Below are 17,792 nucleotides of genomic sequence, written 5' to 3'. Positions count from 1 at the left end.
CCTGAATACATCAGCTCACGTCCACTTGGGCAGCGAAGGAGAACTGGCAAACACACAGCATGATAGTAGGAAGGAGTAAACAGTCTGAAACGCAGCAGAACTGTAAACAACCTACATTAAAGAGCAAACATGGAATTAACTGGCCAGCTGTCAGAGACACGAGGTGTCTCGGATTTAACAGAAATTCGAGGTGCCACTTGTTTACATCCCCTCTCCACTTTTTTTAAGTACTCGTGAACTTATTTCCACTCAGAGGCACACAGAACAATACAGTGAGGCCTGCTTCCGGGCTCCCTCTGGAACTCAGTACAATAATAATTACGAAGTAACCATTAGCTTCACCGCAACACACGAGCTGCATCAATTCTGATACTACTAAAACAAGTAAATACGTGCACCAACAACTGGCGTAAGGCTGGCGAGCACAAGAAGCAGACGCCAAGAAGGTTTTAGAGCAATCACTCGAGCACGCAGCTCCCTGGACAATATAAAACGTCGAGATTGTACAGACACTAGCAAGCCAATCGTGACGCACTTTCTGTGTTGCGTCGTCAATATGAGGGAACGAGGGTTACTGTAAAAGTACCATGGTAAATCGGAAACCAGCTAATGGACTCGAGTCAGACGTTCAGTGCGGTGACTGTAGACACGTTAGTCTCTCGGTGAGAAAACGGCATGGAGCCTGTAATATTCAATAGTGCCGCAATTTCTGTCAAAAATGGCTCTGAGCACTATGGGACTTAACTTCTGAGGTCATCAGTCCCCTAGAACTTAGAACTATTTAAACCTAATTAACCTAAGGACGTCACACACATCCATGCCCGAGGCAGGATTCGAACCTGCGATCGTAGCGGTCGCGCGCTTCCAGGTTGTAGCGCAATTTCTGTGTCACATCGTCAATGAGAGGGTGCGAGGGTTACAGTAAAAGTGTTGCGGTGCATCGGAAACAAGCTAATGAACTACCGGTAGAGGTTCCATACGGTGACCGTAACAATGTTAGTCACTCGGAGGGAACTCGGCACGGAGCCTATAGTATTCAATCGTGAAGCAATTGCTTTGTTGCATCTTCAGTGTCATTGTGGGACACTTAGAGTAAATTGGTTGTTGAGCATCGGAAATAAGCTGCTGGACTCCAAGGAGAGGTTAAATGCCGTTACCGTAGCTACGTTAGTCTCTCATGGGAGGTCATCATGGAACCTGCAGTTCTCAATCGCTACGCAATTTCTGTGTCGCATCGTCAATGTGAGGTTGGGAGGGTTACAGTAAATGGGTTGTGGTGTATCGGAAACAAGCTCATGGACTACCATGAGAGTTTCTATGCAGTGACAGAGGCCACGATAGTGTCTCGGAGAGATGTCGGCATAGAGCGTGTAGTATTCTGTAGCGACGTTTTTGTATTTCAACGTCAATGAGAGTAGCGAAAAGTGGTGCAAACGGTTGGAGATAGACCAGTGAAGACACAAACGAGCGAATAACGCCCCGCAGTATATCAGGCCAGATGCAGGAAAATCACTCGCAACCTAGAAGGGTAACCAGGATCCCAGGGGCCACGACACTAGTTCATCAAATTCCAAATTATTGTCCATAGCCGTAATTGAACGCCCACCATAAAATCCACTGATGTGAGCCGAGACAGCTTCCCAAGCCAAGCATGCTTCCTCCGAATGGTTAAGTGGGCCACTGTCTGACTGCGCCGCGGTTCCAACAACACAGACTCCAATCCAGGCTGCGGACTTCATGCGATGTTCGGTCCACAAGGATGTCAACACGCCCGTGGCAGCAGCGGACCCCGAACTACACACAGTTCCCCCGACCAGACGAGACTACATGCGTGCGCCGCGCACGCTGGTACTTTTCTTGCCCCTAGGCAAAAGACATTCAATTACAATGAAATGAATACACGTAGTTGCATACATTCGTTGATATACGTCAACGAGGACAGTTCAAAATGTGTGCCCCGACCGGTACTCGACCCCGGGATCGCCTGCTTACATGGCAGACACTCTATCCATTTGAGCCACCGAGGACACAGACAATAGTGCGACTGCAGGAACTTATCTCTGGCACGTCTCCCGTGAGACCCACATTCCCAACTTATTGTCCCGCACAATATTCGTAGTGCCCCTGCCCATTATACTCATTACGGGCGGCGTGTTGCTGTTCCCGCAAGAGTTCGGGCACTATTTGCGCCCGCACAGAAGATGATGGTCAAATGGCCGGTGAGCCTTATATGAACCGAGTGCATTACGCATCAGGGTCGCTCGCTTATATCGACAGTAGCCATTCAAAGTGAATGTCTCTTATATATGATGATGGTATCTGTATATAAGAGACGTTCTCTTTGAATGGCTACTGTCGATATAAGCGAGCGACCCTGATGCGGAATGCACTCGGTTCAGTGTTGTTTATTTATTGTTCACTTACTATTCTTTGCCAATGTTTATTTATTACTTCTTGTTTATCTGTTGCAACCATACAACCAGCCTTTCTCTCTGTCTAATGAAAGATTATGATTCTAATTTATAATTAATATTATGATTTTAATTTATAGCATACAGGGTGTAACAAAAATGTACGGCACTAATTGCAGGACACATCGCTCACACTTAGAGGAAGAAATTGTGTTATTTGAACATGTGTCTGGAAACGCTTTGTTTCCATGTTACAACTCATTTTCACCAACTTATTAATCATGCGAAACACACATCAACAGAAAACGCCAGCATAACACATGCAACTCTTTCTCACAGAAGATGTTCTGTATGCCATCCGTGGACATCGATACGAGCATCGCTGCCGTAGTGAATCTCGGATCCGCTGACGTGTCCTTAGAGCATTGCGTACGATATCGCAGCCTTCCATAATACAGTCACGGAGACTTAATATCTTGCACGGGGGGTTCCACACAGAAGAGCTTTCAAATCCCCCCCCCCCCACAAATAAAAGTCCATTGGGTTTAGATTGGGAGACCATGGAGACCAGGAAATTGATTCGTCTCTACCTATCCGTCTGTTACCGAATGTGTTATTTACAAGCCGCCTCCCATTCCGGTGTCCTCGTGCTTCTAGGCCTCCCCCACGTAGCGAGTATAAGCCTTAAATGCCCCACGTTCCCTAAGCCGACGATCAATGGCGTCAAACATTTTCCTGTCGGGACACCTTCCTCCTGGAAATCTCTCCCCGTCAGCTAATCCACACATCAAACGGGCATCTGCCATCTCTGCTTTCGTATACACTGCCATTGCGCGAACTGAGTTACGTAGTAACCCGTGTGCTTGGAACGGTCGTACTGATCGCTGGAACAGTCGATGTTACCTTTAAACAAGCACTGACATGCCTCGCATGGCAAAAGGGACACGTAAAACAAAACACTGGCGTAGCACATCGTAACCAGACGTCAGCAACAGTCCTTGTTCCTCTTGATTCTAACGTCCTGTTCTAGTGTGTTTCCCATGATTAATGAGTTGAAGAAAATTAGTTGTAACATGGAAACAAAGCGTTTCCATAGTCATATTCATAAAACATAATTTCTTCGTTTATCTACATCTACATGTATACTCTGCAGACCACATTTAAGTGCCTGGCAGAGGGTTCATCGAACCACCTTCACAATTCTCTGTTATTCCAGTCTCGTATAGCGCGCGGAAAGAATGAACACCTGTATCTTTCCGTACGAGCTCTGATTTCCCTTATTTTATCTTGGTGATCGTTCCTCGCTATGTAGGTCGGTGTCAACAAAATATTTTCGTATTCGGAGGAGAAAGTTGATGATTGGAATTTCGTGAGAAGATTCCGTCGCAACGAAAAACGCCTTTCTTTTAATGATGTCCAGACCAAATCCTGTATCATCTTTGTGACACTCTCTCCCATATTTTGTGACAGTACAAAACGTGCTTCCCTTCTTCGAACATTCTCGGTGCACTCCGTTAATCCTATCTGCTAAGGATCCCACACGCCTCAGCAATACTCCAAAATAGGACGGACAAGCGTAGTGTAGGCAGTCTCCTTAGTAGGTCTGTTAAATTTTCTAAGTGTCCTTCCAATTTAAGTTACTCGTAATTACAATACTTGGGTATTTAGTTGAATTTACGGCTTTTAGATTAGGCTGATTTATCGTATAACCGAAGTTTCACAAGTTCCTTTTAGCACTCGTTATTTAGGCTCAACTGCCACTTTTTGCAGCATTCAGATATCTTTCTAAATCGCTTTGCAGTTTGTTTTGATCTTCTGATGACTTTATTAGACGGTAAACGACAGCGTCATCTGCAAAAAACAGAAGACGGCTGCTCAATTTGTCTCCCAAATCGTTTATATAGATAAGGAACAGTAAAGGTCCTATAACACTACTTTGCGGAACGCCGGAAATCACTTCTGTTTTACTCGATGACTTTCCGTCAGTTACTACCAACTGTGACTTCTCTGACAGGAAATCAGAAATCCAGTCACACAACTGAGAAGTTATTCCATAAGCACGCAATTTCACTAGGAACCGCTTGTGTGGTACAGTGTCAAAAGCCTTCCGGAAATCCAGAAATACGGAATCGATCGGAAATCCCTTGTCAATACCAATCAACACTTCATGTGAATAAAGAGCTAGTTGTGTTTCACAGGACGATGTTTTCTAAATTCATGTAGACCGTGTGTCAATAGACCGTTTTCTTCGAGGTAATTCATAATGTTCGAACACAATATATGTTCTAAAATCCTGCTGCATATCGACGTTAACGATACAGGTCTGTAATTTAGTGGATTACTCCTACTACCTTTCTTGAATATTGGTATGACCTGTGCAACTTTCCAGTCTTTGGGTACGGATCTTTCGTTGAGCGAACGTTTGTATATGATTGTTAAGTATGGAGCTAATGCATCAGCATACTCCGAAAGGAACCTAACTGGTATACAGTCTGGACGAAAAGACTTGCTTTTATTAAGTGATTTAAGTTGCTTCACTACTCCGAGGATATTTACTTCTACATTACTCATGTTGGCAGTTGTTCTCGATTCGAATTCTGTAATATTTACTTCGTCTTCTTTTGCGAAGGCATTTGTGAAGGCTGTGTTTAGTAACTGTGCTTTGGCAGCACTGTTTTTGATAGTATCTCCAGTGCTATCGCGCAGAGAAGGCATTGATTGTTTCTTGCAGCTGACATACTTCACATACGACCAGAATCTCTTTGGATTTTCTGCCAGGTTTCGAGACAAAGTTTCGCTGTGGAAACTGTTATAAGCATCTCGCATTAAAGTCCGCGCTAAATTCTGAGCTTCTGTAAAACATCGCCAATCTTGGGGATTTAGCGTCTGTTTAAATTTTTACGTTGAAGAACGTGTCCCGCAATTTACCCGCCAGGGTAGCCGAGAGCGCTAACGCGCTGCTTCCTGGACTCGGGTAGGCGCGCAAGCCCCGGATCGAATCCGCCCAGAGGATTAACGACGTGGGCCGGTGTGCCGGCCAGCCTAGGTGTGGTTTTTAGGCGGTTTTCCACATCCAACTAGGTGAATACTGGGCTGGTCCCACGTTCCGCCTCAGTTACACGCGTCACAGACATTTGAAACAAGTCCGCACTATTTCACGATTTACATTCGACACAGTTGGGGTACACTGATTCCGTCCTGTGGGGGAGGGGGGGGGAAGTGGCAGGAAGGGCATCCGGCCATCCCTAAAACTAACATTGCCAAATCCGTGGAAACCACGCCGACCCTGCGATCGCTGCGGGACCAGGGCGTCAGCGAAAGAAAGAAAGAAAGAAAGAAAGATGAATGTGACCCGCAATTTGTGCCGTACATTTTTGTTGCAGCTGATATAACTTAATAATAAGCATATACAGGGTGTATCATAATTAATGGCGTAAACGCATAAAGTTGAAAGCACACGATACTAGATGCAAAATAGTCTCAGTAAACATAGGGTCGAAAATGCATACCTTAAGAGCTAGGAGCAATTTTTCATCTACGATACTGTGAAGCAAATCTCTTCTACTGCAAGCTCTTTGCTTTCCATATTTTGGGAACTGGTAGTATGGACCAAAACAAGGAAAAAAATGCCCAGTAAACATGTGCTCTAAAATGCATACCTTAAGAGCACGTGTTCATCTTCGCTACTTGGAAACACAACTCTTCTAATGAACAATTGCTCATGACTTTTAAGGTATGCACTTTAGAGCAAATGTTTACTGAACATTTTTTCTTCTTTTGGTTCGTACTACTACTTCCGAAAATGTGGAAACCAAAGAGCTTGCAGAAGAAGAATTTACTTCACAGTATCGTAGATGAAAAATTGCTCGTAGCTCTTAAGGTATGCATTTTCGACCCTACGTTTACTGAGACTTTTTTGCTTTTAGTATCGTGTACTTTCAACTGTATTCGTTTACGCCCTTAATTATGATACACCATGTATACAAAGAAAACATCATTAGTTAGAAAGAATATAAAACGAAGATAAGTAATGAAACAAAACAAAAGAAATACATGTATTACGTTACTTCTTATGTAAATTTCTGTACCTGACCTTTAGTTTGCCGCTACTTCCCTATATCTCACCTGTCCTAAGGAGGAAAGTAGCCTACACATGAGCCACCGGCGCAGTGATTAGCACACTGGGCTCGCATTCGGAAGGACGACGGTTCAATCCCGTGTCCGGCCATTCTGACATAGGTTTTCCGTGATTTCCCTCAATCGCTTCAGGCAAATGCCGGGACGATACCTATGAAAGGGCACTGCCGACTTCCTTCCCCAACCTTCCCTAATCCAATGAGACCGATGACCTCGCTGTTTGGTGTCTTCCCCAAACAACCCAACACAACACCATGAGCCAACTGTTCCTTTCCTCCACGTATTATACCTGTACATGTAACGTGAAACATTTACAACTGTAATAACTGTAATTATAATTTATTGCCCAGTTGTTGAGTGACTCAGCATAAACATCGTGTCATCGCAATTATTTCTAAATGATGGTAAATATTATCACTAATAAGCAACTTAAACCAAACTAGATTACAATTAAATATGCAACAACACGAAAAATTTTTGTTTGTCCAAATCGCGGGTTATAAAATGATACCACCGGTGTCGATTGTGCTAGTAATCATATCCACATCTAAAACGGGCAAAAAAGATACTATACATAAAAAGTTCCAAGTACTTAAAATGTGAACTTATATATTGTACATATTGTAAGTAGATATCTGAATATTAATTCTAGTACATTCGAAATCGGCTATATCATATTATAACTTGCAATATGGCCAAAAATGCTGTATTTATGATACGAGTATTTCTGTCTCTAATTCCTGCTCTGAACTTGTTCAAAAATGGTTCAAATGGCTGTAACCCCTATGGGACTTAACATTTGAGGTCATCAGTCACCTAGAACTTAGAACTAATTAAACCTAACTAACCTAAGGACATCACAAACATCCATGCCCAATGCAGGATTCGAACCTGCGACGGTAGCAGCAGCGCGGTTCCGGACTGAAGCGCCTAGAACCGCTCTGCCACAGCGGCTGGCTCTGAACTTCTTTATTTCATTCCTAGGTACATTGTGACTATGTTCGGTAAATTCAGCGTGTCAGCATTCCTAATTGGAAACACCATTTCGTCCCTAGGGATGCACGTTTCCTAGCTTCTACTTACAGTGGACACATGAATACCAGACGCTCATGGGATCCTAAATCTCGACACTGGCAGAATACCGACGGCGTCTTTCTTCGTCTATGGACGTATTGGGTGTAAGGGCTCTATCCCGGCATAAAATAGTGTATAAGCCGGCCGGAGTGGTCGCGCGGTTCCAGACTGTAGCGCCTAGAACCGCTAATTACGGTCGCAGGCTCGAATCCTGCCTCGGGCATGGATGTGTGTGATGTTCTTAGGTTAGTTAGGTTTAAGTAGTTCTAAGTTCTAGGGGACTGATGACCTCAGAAGTTGAGTCCCATAAGGTCAGAGCCATTTGAACCATTTTTTTAACCTTCCAATTTAAGTTGTTCGTAATTGTAATACCTAGGTATTTAGTTGAATTTATGGTTTTTAGATTAGACTGATTTATCGTGTAACCGAAGTTTAACGAGTTCCTTTTCGCACTCATGTGGATGACCTCACACTTTTCGTTATTTAGGGTCAACTGCCACTTTTCGCACCATTCACATTGAAACGTCCCCTTGGAACAATTATACATGGCTGTCCTTAAACTGACACACAATATTTTGTTAGCGCAACGCAATCTGACTTTCAAAACTCCCTACTAAAGAATGGCCCTGACAAACATTAAACTATACCTTTCACGAATCACTTACCTCACAAAATCTTCGCTGCTCAAGCTACTGCAATACAGCGAGCGCCACTACTGCCAGCTAAATAAAAGATTCAAACTACTGAAGGCACTAACTACTGATAGGGGTAGTTAGCAAATGAAAGATATTAATAGAGAACGAACAATGTATTTACCTTGATATCATCATATATAAATATACCAGTTCATGAAAAATTACAAAACTCTGCCATCTCTCTCCACACATCCACCACTGCTGGCGGCTCACCTCCAACTGCGCAACGCTACGCGCTGTTCACAGCCAGCTGCCTAACACTACAATGGCGAGTATTACAACAATGCAAAGCAGCCACAGACTGCACACAGCACAGCCAGTGATTTTCATACAGAGGTGGCGTTACCAATAAAAAACCTAAACAGCCTACTTACATAGAGAAAACATAAACAGCCTACTTACATAGAGAAAACATAAACAGCCTACTTACAACATATCTTTTCTAAATAGTTTTGCAGTTTGTTTTGATTTTCTGATGAGTTTATTAGTCGATAAACGACAGCGTCATCTGCAAACAACCGAAGACGGCTGCTCATATTGTCTCCAAAACCGTTTATATAGATGAGGAACAGCAAAGGGCCTCCAACACTATCTTGGGGAACGCCAGAAATCACTTCTATTTTACTCGATGACTTTCCAACAGTTACTACGAACTGTGACCTCTCTGACAGGAAATCACAAATCCAGTTCCTCAGCAGTTAAGTCCCATAGTGCTCAGAGCCATTTGAACCAATAAAGTATAGCTACATTCGGTACGATGTGTATCATTTGCAGTCTCTGTCTGATGTTTGAAGAAAGCTATACCTGGTGCCTGTATTTCGACTGTCCCAATCCCGCTGCCATTCATCAAGCGCCCCTCTCGAAGTCGGTTATTCTGTAACCTGAAATTTCTCGTACTTTACGTACGTTATCTCGCTGCAGTCAGTATGCAGCGGTAAGATGTCTTACTCAGATGTCAGCGGGATATGTCCTCAGAATGACGAGAAGAACCTCCGGGTGTGTATTAATCTATGCTTTCACCGTCCTCCGCTTACACAATAAATCACACTAATCTAAAGGCTGTAAATCCAACTGAATACCTATGGATTACGATTACGAACAATTTAAGTTGAGACTATCTCATAGAAAACGTCGCAGAGAAGGCGAACCAAAGAGTGCGCCTTATTGCCAGAACACTTAGAGCCCACCGCGGTGTGGTATGCTTACCAGACGGGATAGGTGGCGGACATCGAACCAGTTCAAAGTGTTCTATTATCAAGAAACAGGTGAGAGATCGTCACGAATATAATGGACGGCGAGTTGGGGTGACAGTCATAAAAAAAAGGCGTTTTTCGTTGGGGGCGAGATGTTTTCACGACGCTTCAATCGCCAACTTACTCCTACGAATGCGAAAATATTTTGTTGGCGCTTATCTACACATGGGGAGAAGGTCATTGTAAAAAAATAAGAGAGATCAGAGCGGACACCTAAAGATGTACGTGTTCTTATCTCCTGTGCACTGTTCGAGAGTGTAATAGTAGAAATATAGTCTGAAGGCATTTCATTGAAATCTCTGTCAGGCACTTATGTGTGAATTCCAGGGTTGTCATGTAGATGTGAAACCGATCGCTGCGAACGTCTTAGGCCGTCTTCACACGGGACGTGTTTCTCACCGTGAATCGCGCCAGATGTGGCGTCCGCCGCGGTTGCTACATACTCGCTCTGAAACGATCTGCTTTTACACGTCACGATGTCTGCGACCGCAACGGTCTCAGAGGCAGTTGTGGGCTGCCTCTGCCGCGCTAATCAGTTTTCTTCCGAAAATGCAAGCTCCTAAAATAGTTACGGTAACTGTGGTAGTGATCGTCGAAAGAGAGTGGAGAAAATCGCGAAGTAGATCCTGGACTCGTCGATAGCTAGAAAATCAAATTGCTGACAGAGGAACAGAACATGTGCTGCAGAAGGATCTGAGGTATATAGTAGCATAAGTTATTCGTAACTCAACTGTAATCTACATCACAGTTTGGTTTGAAATTGAATATCGTTATAGTTTGAGACCTCCTCCTCGAATTTCTGTAACAAGTGCCACATTAATTAAATTTGAATCTCATTTTTTCGCCATAAAGTTTATATCATATTGCTTATTTATCTACTAATGAGTGATTGCGAGATTCAGGTAGTGGAGTATTGGTTTTGTTTTCATTTGTGTTGTGTACATAGTTCCACGTAGTCAGCGCGTACACAACTTTCCCACTAGAGCGCGCCCCGCTAAACACAACAGCGCAGGAGCAGCGCTCGTCTGTCTCCGCACTACGAGATGGCGCTGCCTTAAAGACGGACAAAATTCTGCTTCTGCCGATCCGCGTATTAATATGTAACGCAGCCAACGAGATTGCTGCTAACGTAGAACCTTTTCTCCTCGCGGATCACACTCGCGCAGTGATACATGAACGCGCGAGGTATTATAACGAGTGTACAGACCTCCGATTAGTCAGTCTGCATTAGTCTGTACCAGTCTGTACGATTTCTACATTTGTCTGTACCAGTCTATAGTCAAGTTTCAGTCTGCGCCTAATAAGATTACCATATTCCTGTACATAACCATGAGGATAAATGTATAGACACTTTTGTCAAGTATCAGAGATATATGTGAGAATAGAATTAACGTACCAACACCAAAGGAACTTCAGATTGTCAATTGTAAATAGCATCCAGAACCAAGTTAAGTAATTTTTATGCTTGTTATTATTTTAATAAATGTGTGTGAAAATTAATCAAGTTCTGTTGAAAGTTGGTCACCGTCAATCTGCTACTCTAAGCGTGCAAGTGGCATTTCTATCGTCTGACCTAACGGCAGAAGATAAACACGCCACGATAAGACTACGAGACATATTGCTGACTCTCACCTACTTCGTTAGAGCGACAAGTCAAATAATCTGATGGTGTGTGTACTGAAGGTCGTACAGTACGCACACCACAATTTGTTATTTCATTTAACGTTTAGATTTCGCTGCTGTGCATTGAGGTCCTGGAAAGTGGCATTCTGGGCAGAGGTGCTGCTTTTCTCTCGGTCTGAAGTGGGCAAAGAGCGTGTCGCTAACCCTTTGTGTGTGACCTGCACAGCGAGGGACGGTGAGGACTCGCAGAAAGAGAACTCCGGCAACCTACGCTTTCGGAAAGGGGCACCGTCTGGCTGTGTGCGATGGCCTCGCTTTGGCACCATCGTCTAGGAGACTGGAGAGGGCAGTGCAGCACTGGCCCCGATGAGATCAAACTGTGCTCCTCACTCTGGGCGTCCGTCAGTCTGCCACCAGTGGTCGCCGGTTTGCCGAAAATTGTAAGACTGAATTACGCAGAGAGCAGAACTTACAGTCGGGATAAAATCGTTGCCGGCCGATGTGACCGAGCGGTTCTAGGCGCTTCAGTCTGGAACCGCGCGACCGCTACGGTCTCAGGTTCGAAGCCTGCCTCGGCCATGGATGTGTGTGATGTCCTTGGGTTAGTTAAGTCCCATAGTGCTCAGAGCCATTTGAACCATAAAATCGTTCCCAGCTTCATGCAAATCTACATCTTCATCTACACGACACCGAAGGTTACTTGTTCAGTTTTTAACTCGCTTTATTGTGGAAGAGGTAAAACGCAACTCTCTCTCTCTCTCTCTCTCTCTGTGTGTGTGTGTGTGTGTGTGTGTGTGTGTGTGTGTGTAGTTGCAGCAGTGGAAAATTTTGGGCGTGCATCTGCCTTTTGGTAAAGGCGAGCCTCATTCGCTCCTCCATGTTAGTCGCACTGATGGGACATTAAAATTTTTTATGGAGGTTTCGACTGAAAGCTGCCTCTGCCGCCTCGCCAATTGCTGGTTCCGTGGAAGCAACGAAACTCTACTCCGAGGCTATATGGCTACCCACAATTATATTTTGACTTCACTTGGAATCGGTCTTCCGGCAGTTAATACTTCGATTTCGGTTTTCTGAAAGTTCACTTCGTCTTCCGGTTTGGAAAACGTTTTCGGGTTATTGGAAGAGAGCACTATTGTTTCAGGCGTCCAGTAGCTAACATTTGGCTCGAACAAATTGCGCATTTCCTTGCGTGGTTGTAGGTTTTTGGGGCTGAACTGCGTAACTCGTGGAGTTTAAAGTGATAGCCATTTTCGCTGGGAAGAACTGCCGATATTGTCGGGCAACGCCGAAGGTATGCGGAAGCGGACGTCACCGACGAGCGAGTTGCACATTCTGAATTTCACGCATCTCTTTCGGACCTATTCTCGATGCTTGGCACTCCGAGAGCATTCTCAACATGGCTGGATCGGCAGCTACGGCAGCAGACATCGTACTGGAGCCTGTGGCTGGTCTTCGAGCAACATCAGCAAGCAACATCAGCAAGCGATATTAGCAAGCGACATCAGCAAGCAACATCAGCAAGTGACATCAGCAAGTGACATCAGCAAGTGACATCAGCAAGCGACATCAGCAAGTGACATCAGCAAGCGACATCAGCAAGAGACATCAGCAAGCGACATCAGCAAGCAACATGAGCAAACAACATGTAACTCGCTAGCTGACCAGCCGTGGGCTCTAGTACCACGTCTGCTGCCGCAGCCGCCAACCCAGCCACGGTGAGAACGCTCTGGCAGTGCTAAGCATTGAGTGTAGGTCCAGAGGAGATGCGTGAATTTCAGAATAGGTAATGTGGGTTTGAGTGATCAGTAGTCTTTAGTGTGAAACGGAACTCGATCATGTACCATTAGACGTTCTCTTCTCGTTTCTTAAATAGTTTTGATTCGAATAGTCACACGCTTTTCAGTCAGAATTAATGAAACATCCATTGTCGTGTTGGGGTAGAACGTAACAAAACTTGTTCCCCGTTTGTTTCAGTTATACCACAGCCTTGCCTCCTCATTTAAATCAGATGTCCTATTTTGTGGGTTTTTTCCCCTCAGAGTTCACTTTGTGGTCATTGACTTTCATTTTGTCTTGCACTAAAGATCGTCCAAGACCGAATTCTTTTCAAGGATGTAAACCTCCTGTGAGGACTCGAATTCTGAATATTTTTTGTCGTTAATTAATAATAAATTTTGTATCCAGAATGAGATTTTCACTCTGAAGCGGAGTGTGCGCTGATATGAAACTTCCTGGCAGATTAAAACTGTGTGCCCGACCGAGACTCGAAGTCGGGACCTTTGCCTTTTGCGGGCAAGTGCTCTACCATCTGAGCTACCGAAGCACGACTCACGCCCGGTACTCACAGCTTTACTTCTGCCAGTATCTCGCGTCCTACCTTCCAAACTTTACAGAAGCTCTCCTGCGAACCTTGCAGAACTAGCACTCCTGAAAGAAAGGATATAGTGGAGACATGGCTTAGCCACAGCCTGGGGGATGTTTCCAGAATGAGATTTTCACTCTGCAGCGGAGTGTGCGCTGATATGAAACTTCCTGGAAGATTAAAAGTGTGTGCCCGACCGAGACTCGAACTCGGGACCTTTGCCTTTCGCGGGCAAGTGCTCTACCATCTGAGCTACCGAAGCACGACTCACGCCCGGTACTCACAGCTTTACTTCTGCCAGTATCTCGCCTCCTACCTTCCAAACTTTACAGAAGTTCTCCTGCGAACCTTGCAGAACTAACACTCCTGAAAGAAAGGATATAGTGGAGACATGGAGAACTTCTGTAAAGTTTGGAAGGTAGGAGGCGAGATAATGGCAGAAGTAAAGCTGTGAGTACCGGGCGTGAGTCGTGCTTCGGTAGCTTAGATGGTAGATCACTTGCCCGCGAAAGGCAAAGGTCCGAGTTCGAATCTCGGTCGGGCACACAGTTTTAATCTGCCAGGAAGTTTCAATAAATTTTGTAACTGGGTACATCTTCCATTTGATATTCAACTAAATCATTGAAATGATTGAGATCAGTGTGATCCTGTAATCACTGCTTAGCGTTATGGGCATCATAAATTGAAAGTTAAATGCTGATTAACCTCTTAGTAATGTTATCCTAATACACATAGACGTAGCAAATGCTGAAGTTCGTGGCAGTCTCTGCGTCATGCGATCAACTGTGTCAGAGATTGGTACAAACCTCCAGTGCCCCAGGGATCAGTGCTGGGGCCACTCCTGTAAATGATATGCCCTCTCGTATTACGGCAAACTCAAAAATATTTCTCTTTGCTGATGGCACTAGCTTGGTAGTAAAGGATGTTGTGTGCACTATTAAAGAACCTTTGAATAGTTAGGAGCCAGTCGTTGTGGCCGAGCTGTTCTAGGCGCTCAGTCCGGAATCGCGCTGCTGCTACGGTCGCAGGTTCGAATCCTGCCTCGGGCACGGATGTGTGTGATGTCCTTAGGTTAGTTAGGTATAAGTGGTTCTAAGTCTAGGGGACTGATGACATCAGGTGTTAAGTCTCATAGTTCTCAGAGTCATTTGAACCAATAGTTAGGAATTTTGTTTCACATTTGTGAACACCCAATATCAATATTTTACCGTCCTGTACGTATTAAAATTATGATTTATGAGTCATAATGTCATACATAGAGTAAAATATAAACCTGAATAACGAAAATCTAAGATCTTCATTTTTTTGCTAACATGTAGCTACACCTGAACCCATACACTAATTTATGTTAACTATAAAGTTTCCTTTACAAGGACTGTAGTGGAGCCGACATTGAGATCATTGTCTGATTACATCACTGTCCGTACTGCTGCGCTCTTCTGAACTGTGCATGAGGAGCTGCTGTCTTCCTACCCTGCAGGGCATGGGCTCAACACAAATTCCTAAAACACTCACAGGGCGTCCTTGCGGAACTGTGGTGGGAAGATAGAGCACAACCAGTCTCACACATGTTAGAAAATTTCTAAGAAAGCCCCAGAATCTTTTGGATGAGAAACACCGAAACAAAAATTTGGAAAATAACTAGAATCACACTTGATTTCTTTTTATAACTTACAACACTATCAACTACACTATGGCCGAGCGGTCTAAGGCGCTGCAGTCATGGACTGTGCGGCTGGTCCCGGCGGAGGTTCGAGTCCTCCCTCGGGCATGGGTGTGTCTGTTTGTCCTTAGGATAATTTAAGTTAAGTAGTGTGTAAACTTAGGGACCGATGCCCTTAACAGTTAAGTCCCATAAGACTTCACACACATTTTGAACTACACTATGTCTCCAGAGTTATAGAATGCGTAAAGTCGGTAACTACAAATGTTATTTTTGATATTTGATTATGTGAAATTGTACCAAAAGCAATGCACTTTTGATAAATGGTCATTGTGTCGCGGCTCTGAAGTGATATACTTCCATAGCACGCTAGTTATTGACCGAAAAACATCAAATATGTAAATCCTTTTAATACCCATATGTAGTCTCCTGTCATTTTATTGCAACAAATCGAACCTAAGATGACGCGGTTTCGACAGATCCTCCAAATGCTGGTCTTTTGAATTAGCTTATATTCGTGCCACGTACACTGTAATATACGAGTAAAAACCACCAAATACGTTCAGTTCCATGTACCTTAATACAATATGGCGTCTCCTAACTGATGTTTGCGACGTAAAACTGACGTGTCATCTCGTTGACAACGTTTCTCTCCGCGAGGCAGAAATCTGACCTGGCACGCTTTGCGACGTCGTGCAAAGTGGAATTCGACGCTGTGACGCCGGCAGCTGTTCGTTCACGAGCCGGAGCACTTGCTACAAAGCCCGCAGTAGCTACTGGCATTGCAGCTCTGTGGAGATTCGCTAAGAAATAGAAAGCGTGGCAGTTGCTCTGTACAGTAGGGTCGAGGAGAGCGACGGCCGGCGGCAGCGCTGGGTGGAGGAGGAGGAGGAGGAGGAGGAGGAGGGGGAGGGGACCCCCACTCTGACAGCGGGGCTCGGCGGCTGCGGCGTCTGCAGAGCGGGCGGCGCAGCCGGGCGAGACGACGCTGTTGTTGTAGCGCCGGCAGCCGTGCTCGCCAGCTTAGAGCGGCGCGTCCAAATTAAGCAGGCACACAGCGGACGACGTCCGGCGGGGCGGGCCGGGGAGAAGCGCCGACGCCAAGATTACTCCGCCGCCGCCTTTGTGTGGCGACGCCGACGCCGCTTCTAAGGCGCCGCCTGCTGCCGCCCGTCCCACGCTCTGTTCTGGCGGCCAGTCCTCGCCTCTCTCGGCACCAACTTGCGCAAACACTCTCCGGCTGCAGCCAAACTTTCGCCGCCACTTCTTCTCCGCACTGTCGAGTCACAGAGCTGCGACCCGCCGCCACTACCCAAAAGCCGTATGACACTCGACAGGGTGTGTGAAATCTTATGGGACTTAACTACTGAGGTCACCAGTCCCTAAGCTTACACACTACTTAACCTAAATTATCCTAAGGACAAACACACACACCCGTGTCCGAGGGAGGACTCGAACCTCCGCCGGGATCAGCCGCACAGTCCATGACTGCAACGCTCCAGACCTCTCGCCTAACCCCGCGCGCCGGCCGAAGTGGCCGTGCGGTTAAAGGCGCTGCAGTCTGGAACCGCAAGACCGCTACGGTCGCAGGTTCGAATCCTGCCTCGGGCATGGATGTTTGTGATGTCCTTAGGTTAGTTAGGTTTAATTAGTTCTAAGTTCTAGGGGACTAATGACCTCAGCAGTTGAGTCCCATAGTGCTCAGAGCCATTTTTTAACCCCGCGCGGCAGTGTGCTTGAAAGCAGAATAAGTGACCAAATACCTGCTTTTCCTGTCTGACGGCGTTACTGCACTAAAGCATGTAATTCGAGTCATAAATCGCAATAATCTTTGTAACGAATCACAAACTTGAAAAGTCGGAAATTTCTGGAAAAAAAAATAAACTATTGTGCCCCAGGATAAGCATACACAGCGGACACTAGAAGTTCGTCCCAATTCTACCTCGGCAGCTCACAGGAACCTAACCGCATGTGTTAGTGACCAGTAGACTCCCAAGTTGCGGGAAAGGGCTGAGCGAGTTGCAGCAAAAACGAAAGCTATCGCTGAGCCGCGCGCGGCTAATGTTCATGCCGTTTATTGCTTGTCGTCTCCTCTTTACGGTACTGCCGCCTCGTTTTCGTATTCGATTTCCTGTCTTAACTGCCCGTGAGTGGCAGCAGCAGCTCTTATCGCTAAGAGCACTGTCTTATTATCTTTAAAGCGACCGCTAGTACACTACTGGCCATCAAAATTGCTACACCAAGAAGAAACGCGGATGATAAACGGGTATTTACTGGACAAACATATTATACTAGAACTGATATGTGATTACATTTTCACGCAATTTGGGTGCATAGATCCTGATAAATCAGTACCCAGACCAACCACCTGTGGCTGTAACAACGGCCTTGATACGTCTGGGCATTGAGTCAAACAGAGCTTGGATGGCGTGTACAGGTACAACTGCCGATCCAGCTTCAACACGTTACCACAGTTCATCAAGAGTAGTGCCTGGCGTATTGTGACGAGCCATTTGCTCGACCACCATTGACCAGACGTTTCCAGTTGGTGAGAGTTCTGGAGAATGTGCTGGA

At 45.3% G+C, this 17,792-nt stretch overlaps 1 protein-coding gene across 1 annotated transcript in view; it reads left to right on the top strand.

Moving 5' to 3' along the window:
* The window catches only part of LOC124778105, a 107,751-nt gene that overhangs the window by 57,181 nt on the left and 32,778 nt on the right, over nucleotides 1-17,792 (top strand). Inside the window, exon 4 of the mRNA XM_047253621.1 lies at nucleotides 16,061-16,345. Coding sequence (XP_047109577.1) covers nucleotides 16,061-16,345 — 285 coding nt within the window. The remainder of the gene's footprint in view (nucleotides 1-16,060; nucleotides 16,346-17,792) is intronic.

This window comes from Schistocerca piceifrons, chromosome 1, assembly GCF_021461385.2.
Source record: "Schistocerca piceifrons isolate TAMUIC-IGC-003096 chromosome 1, iqSchPice1.1, whole genome shotgun sequence".
Taxonomy (NCBI): domain Eukaryota; kingdom Metazoa; phylum Arthropoda; class Insecta; order Orthoptera; family Acrididae; genus Schistocerca; species Schistocerca piceifrons.
Note: the sequence above shows the minus strand (reverse complement) of the source record. Positions and strands in the feature narration are given on the sequence as shown.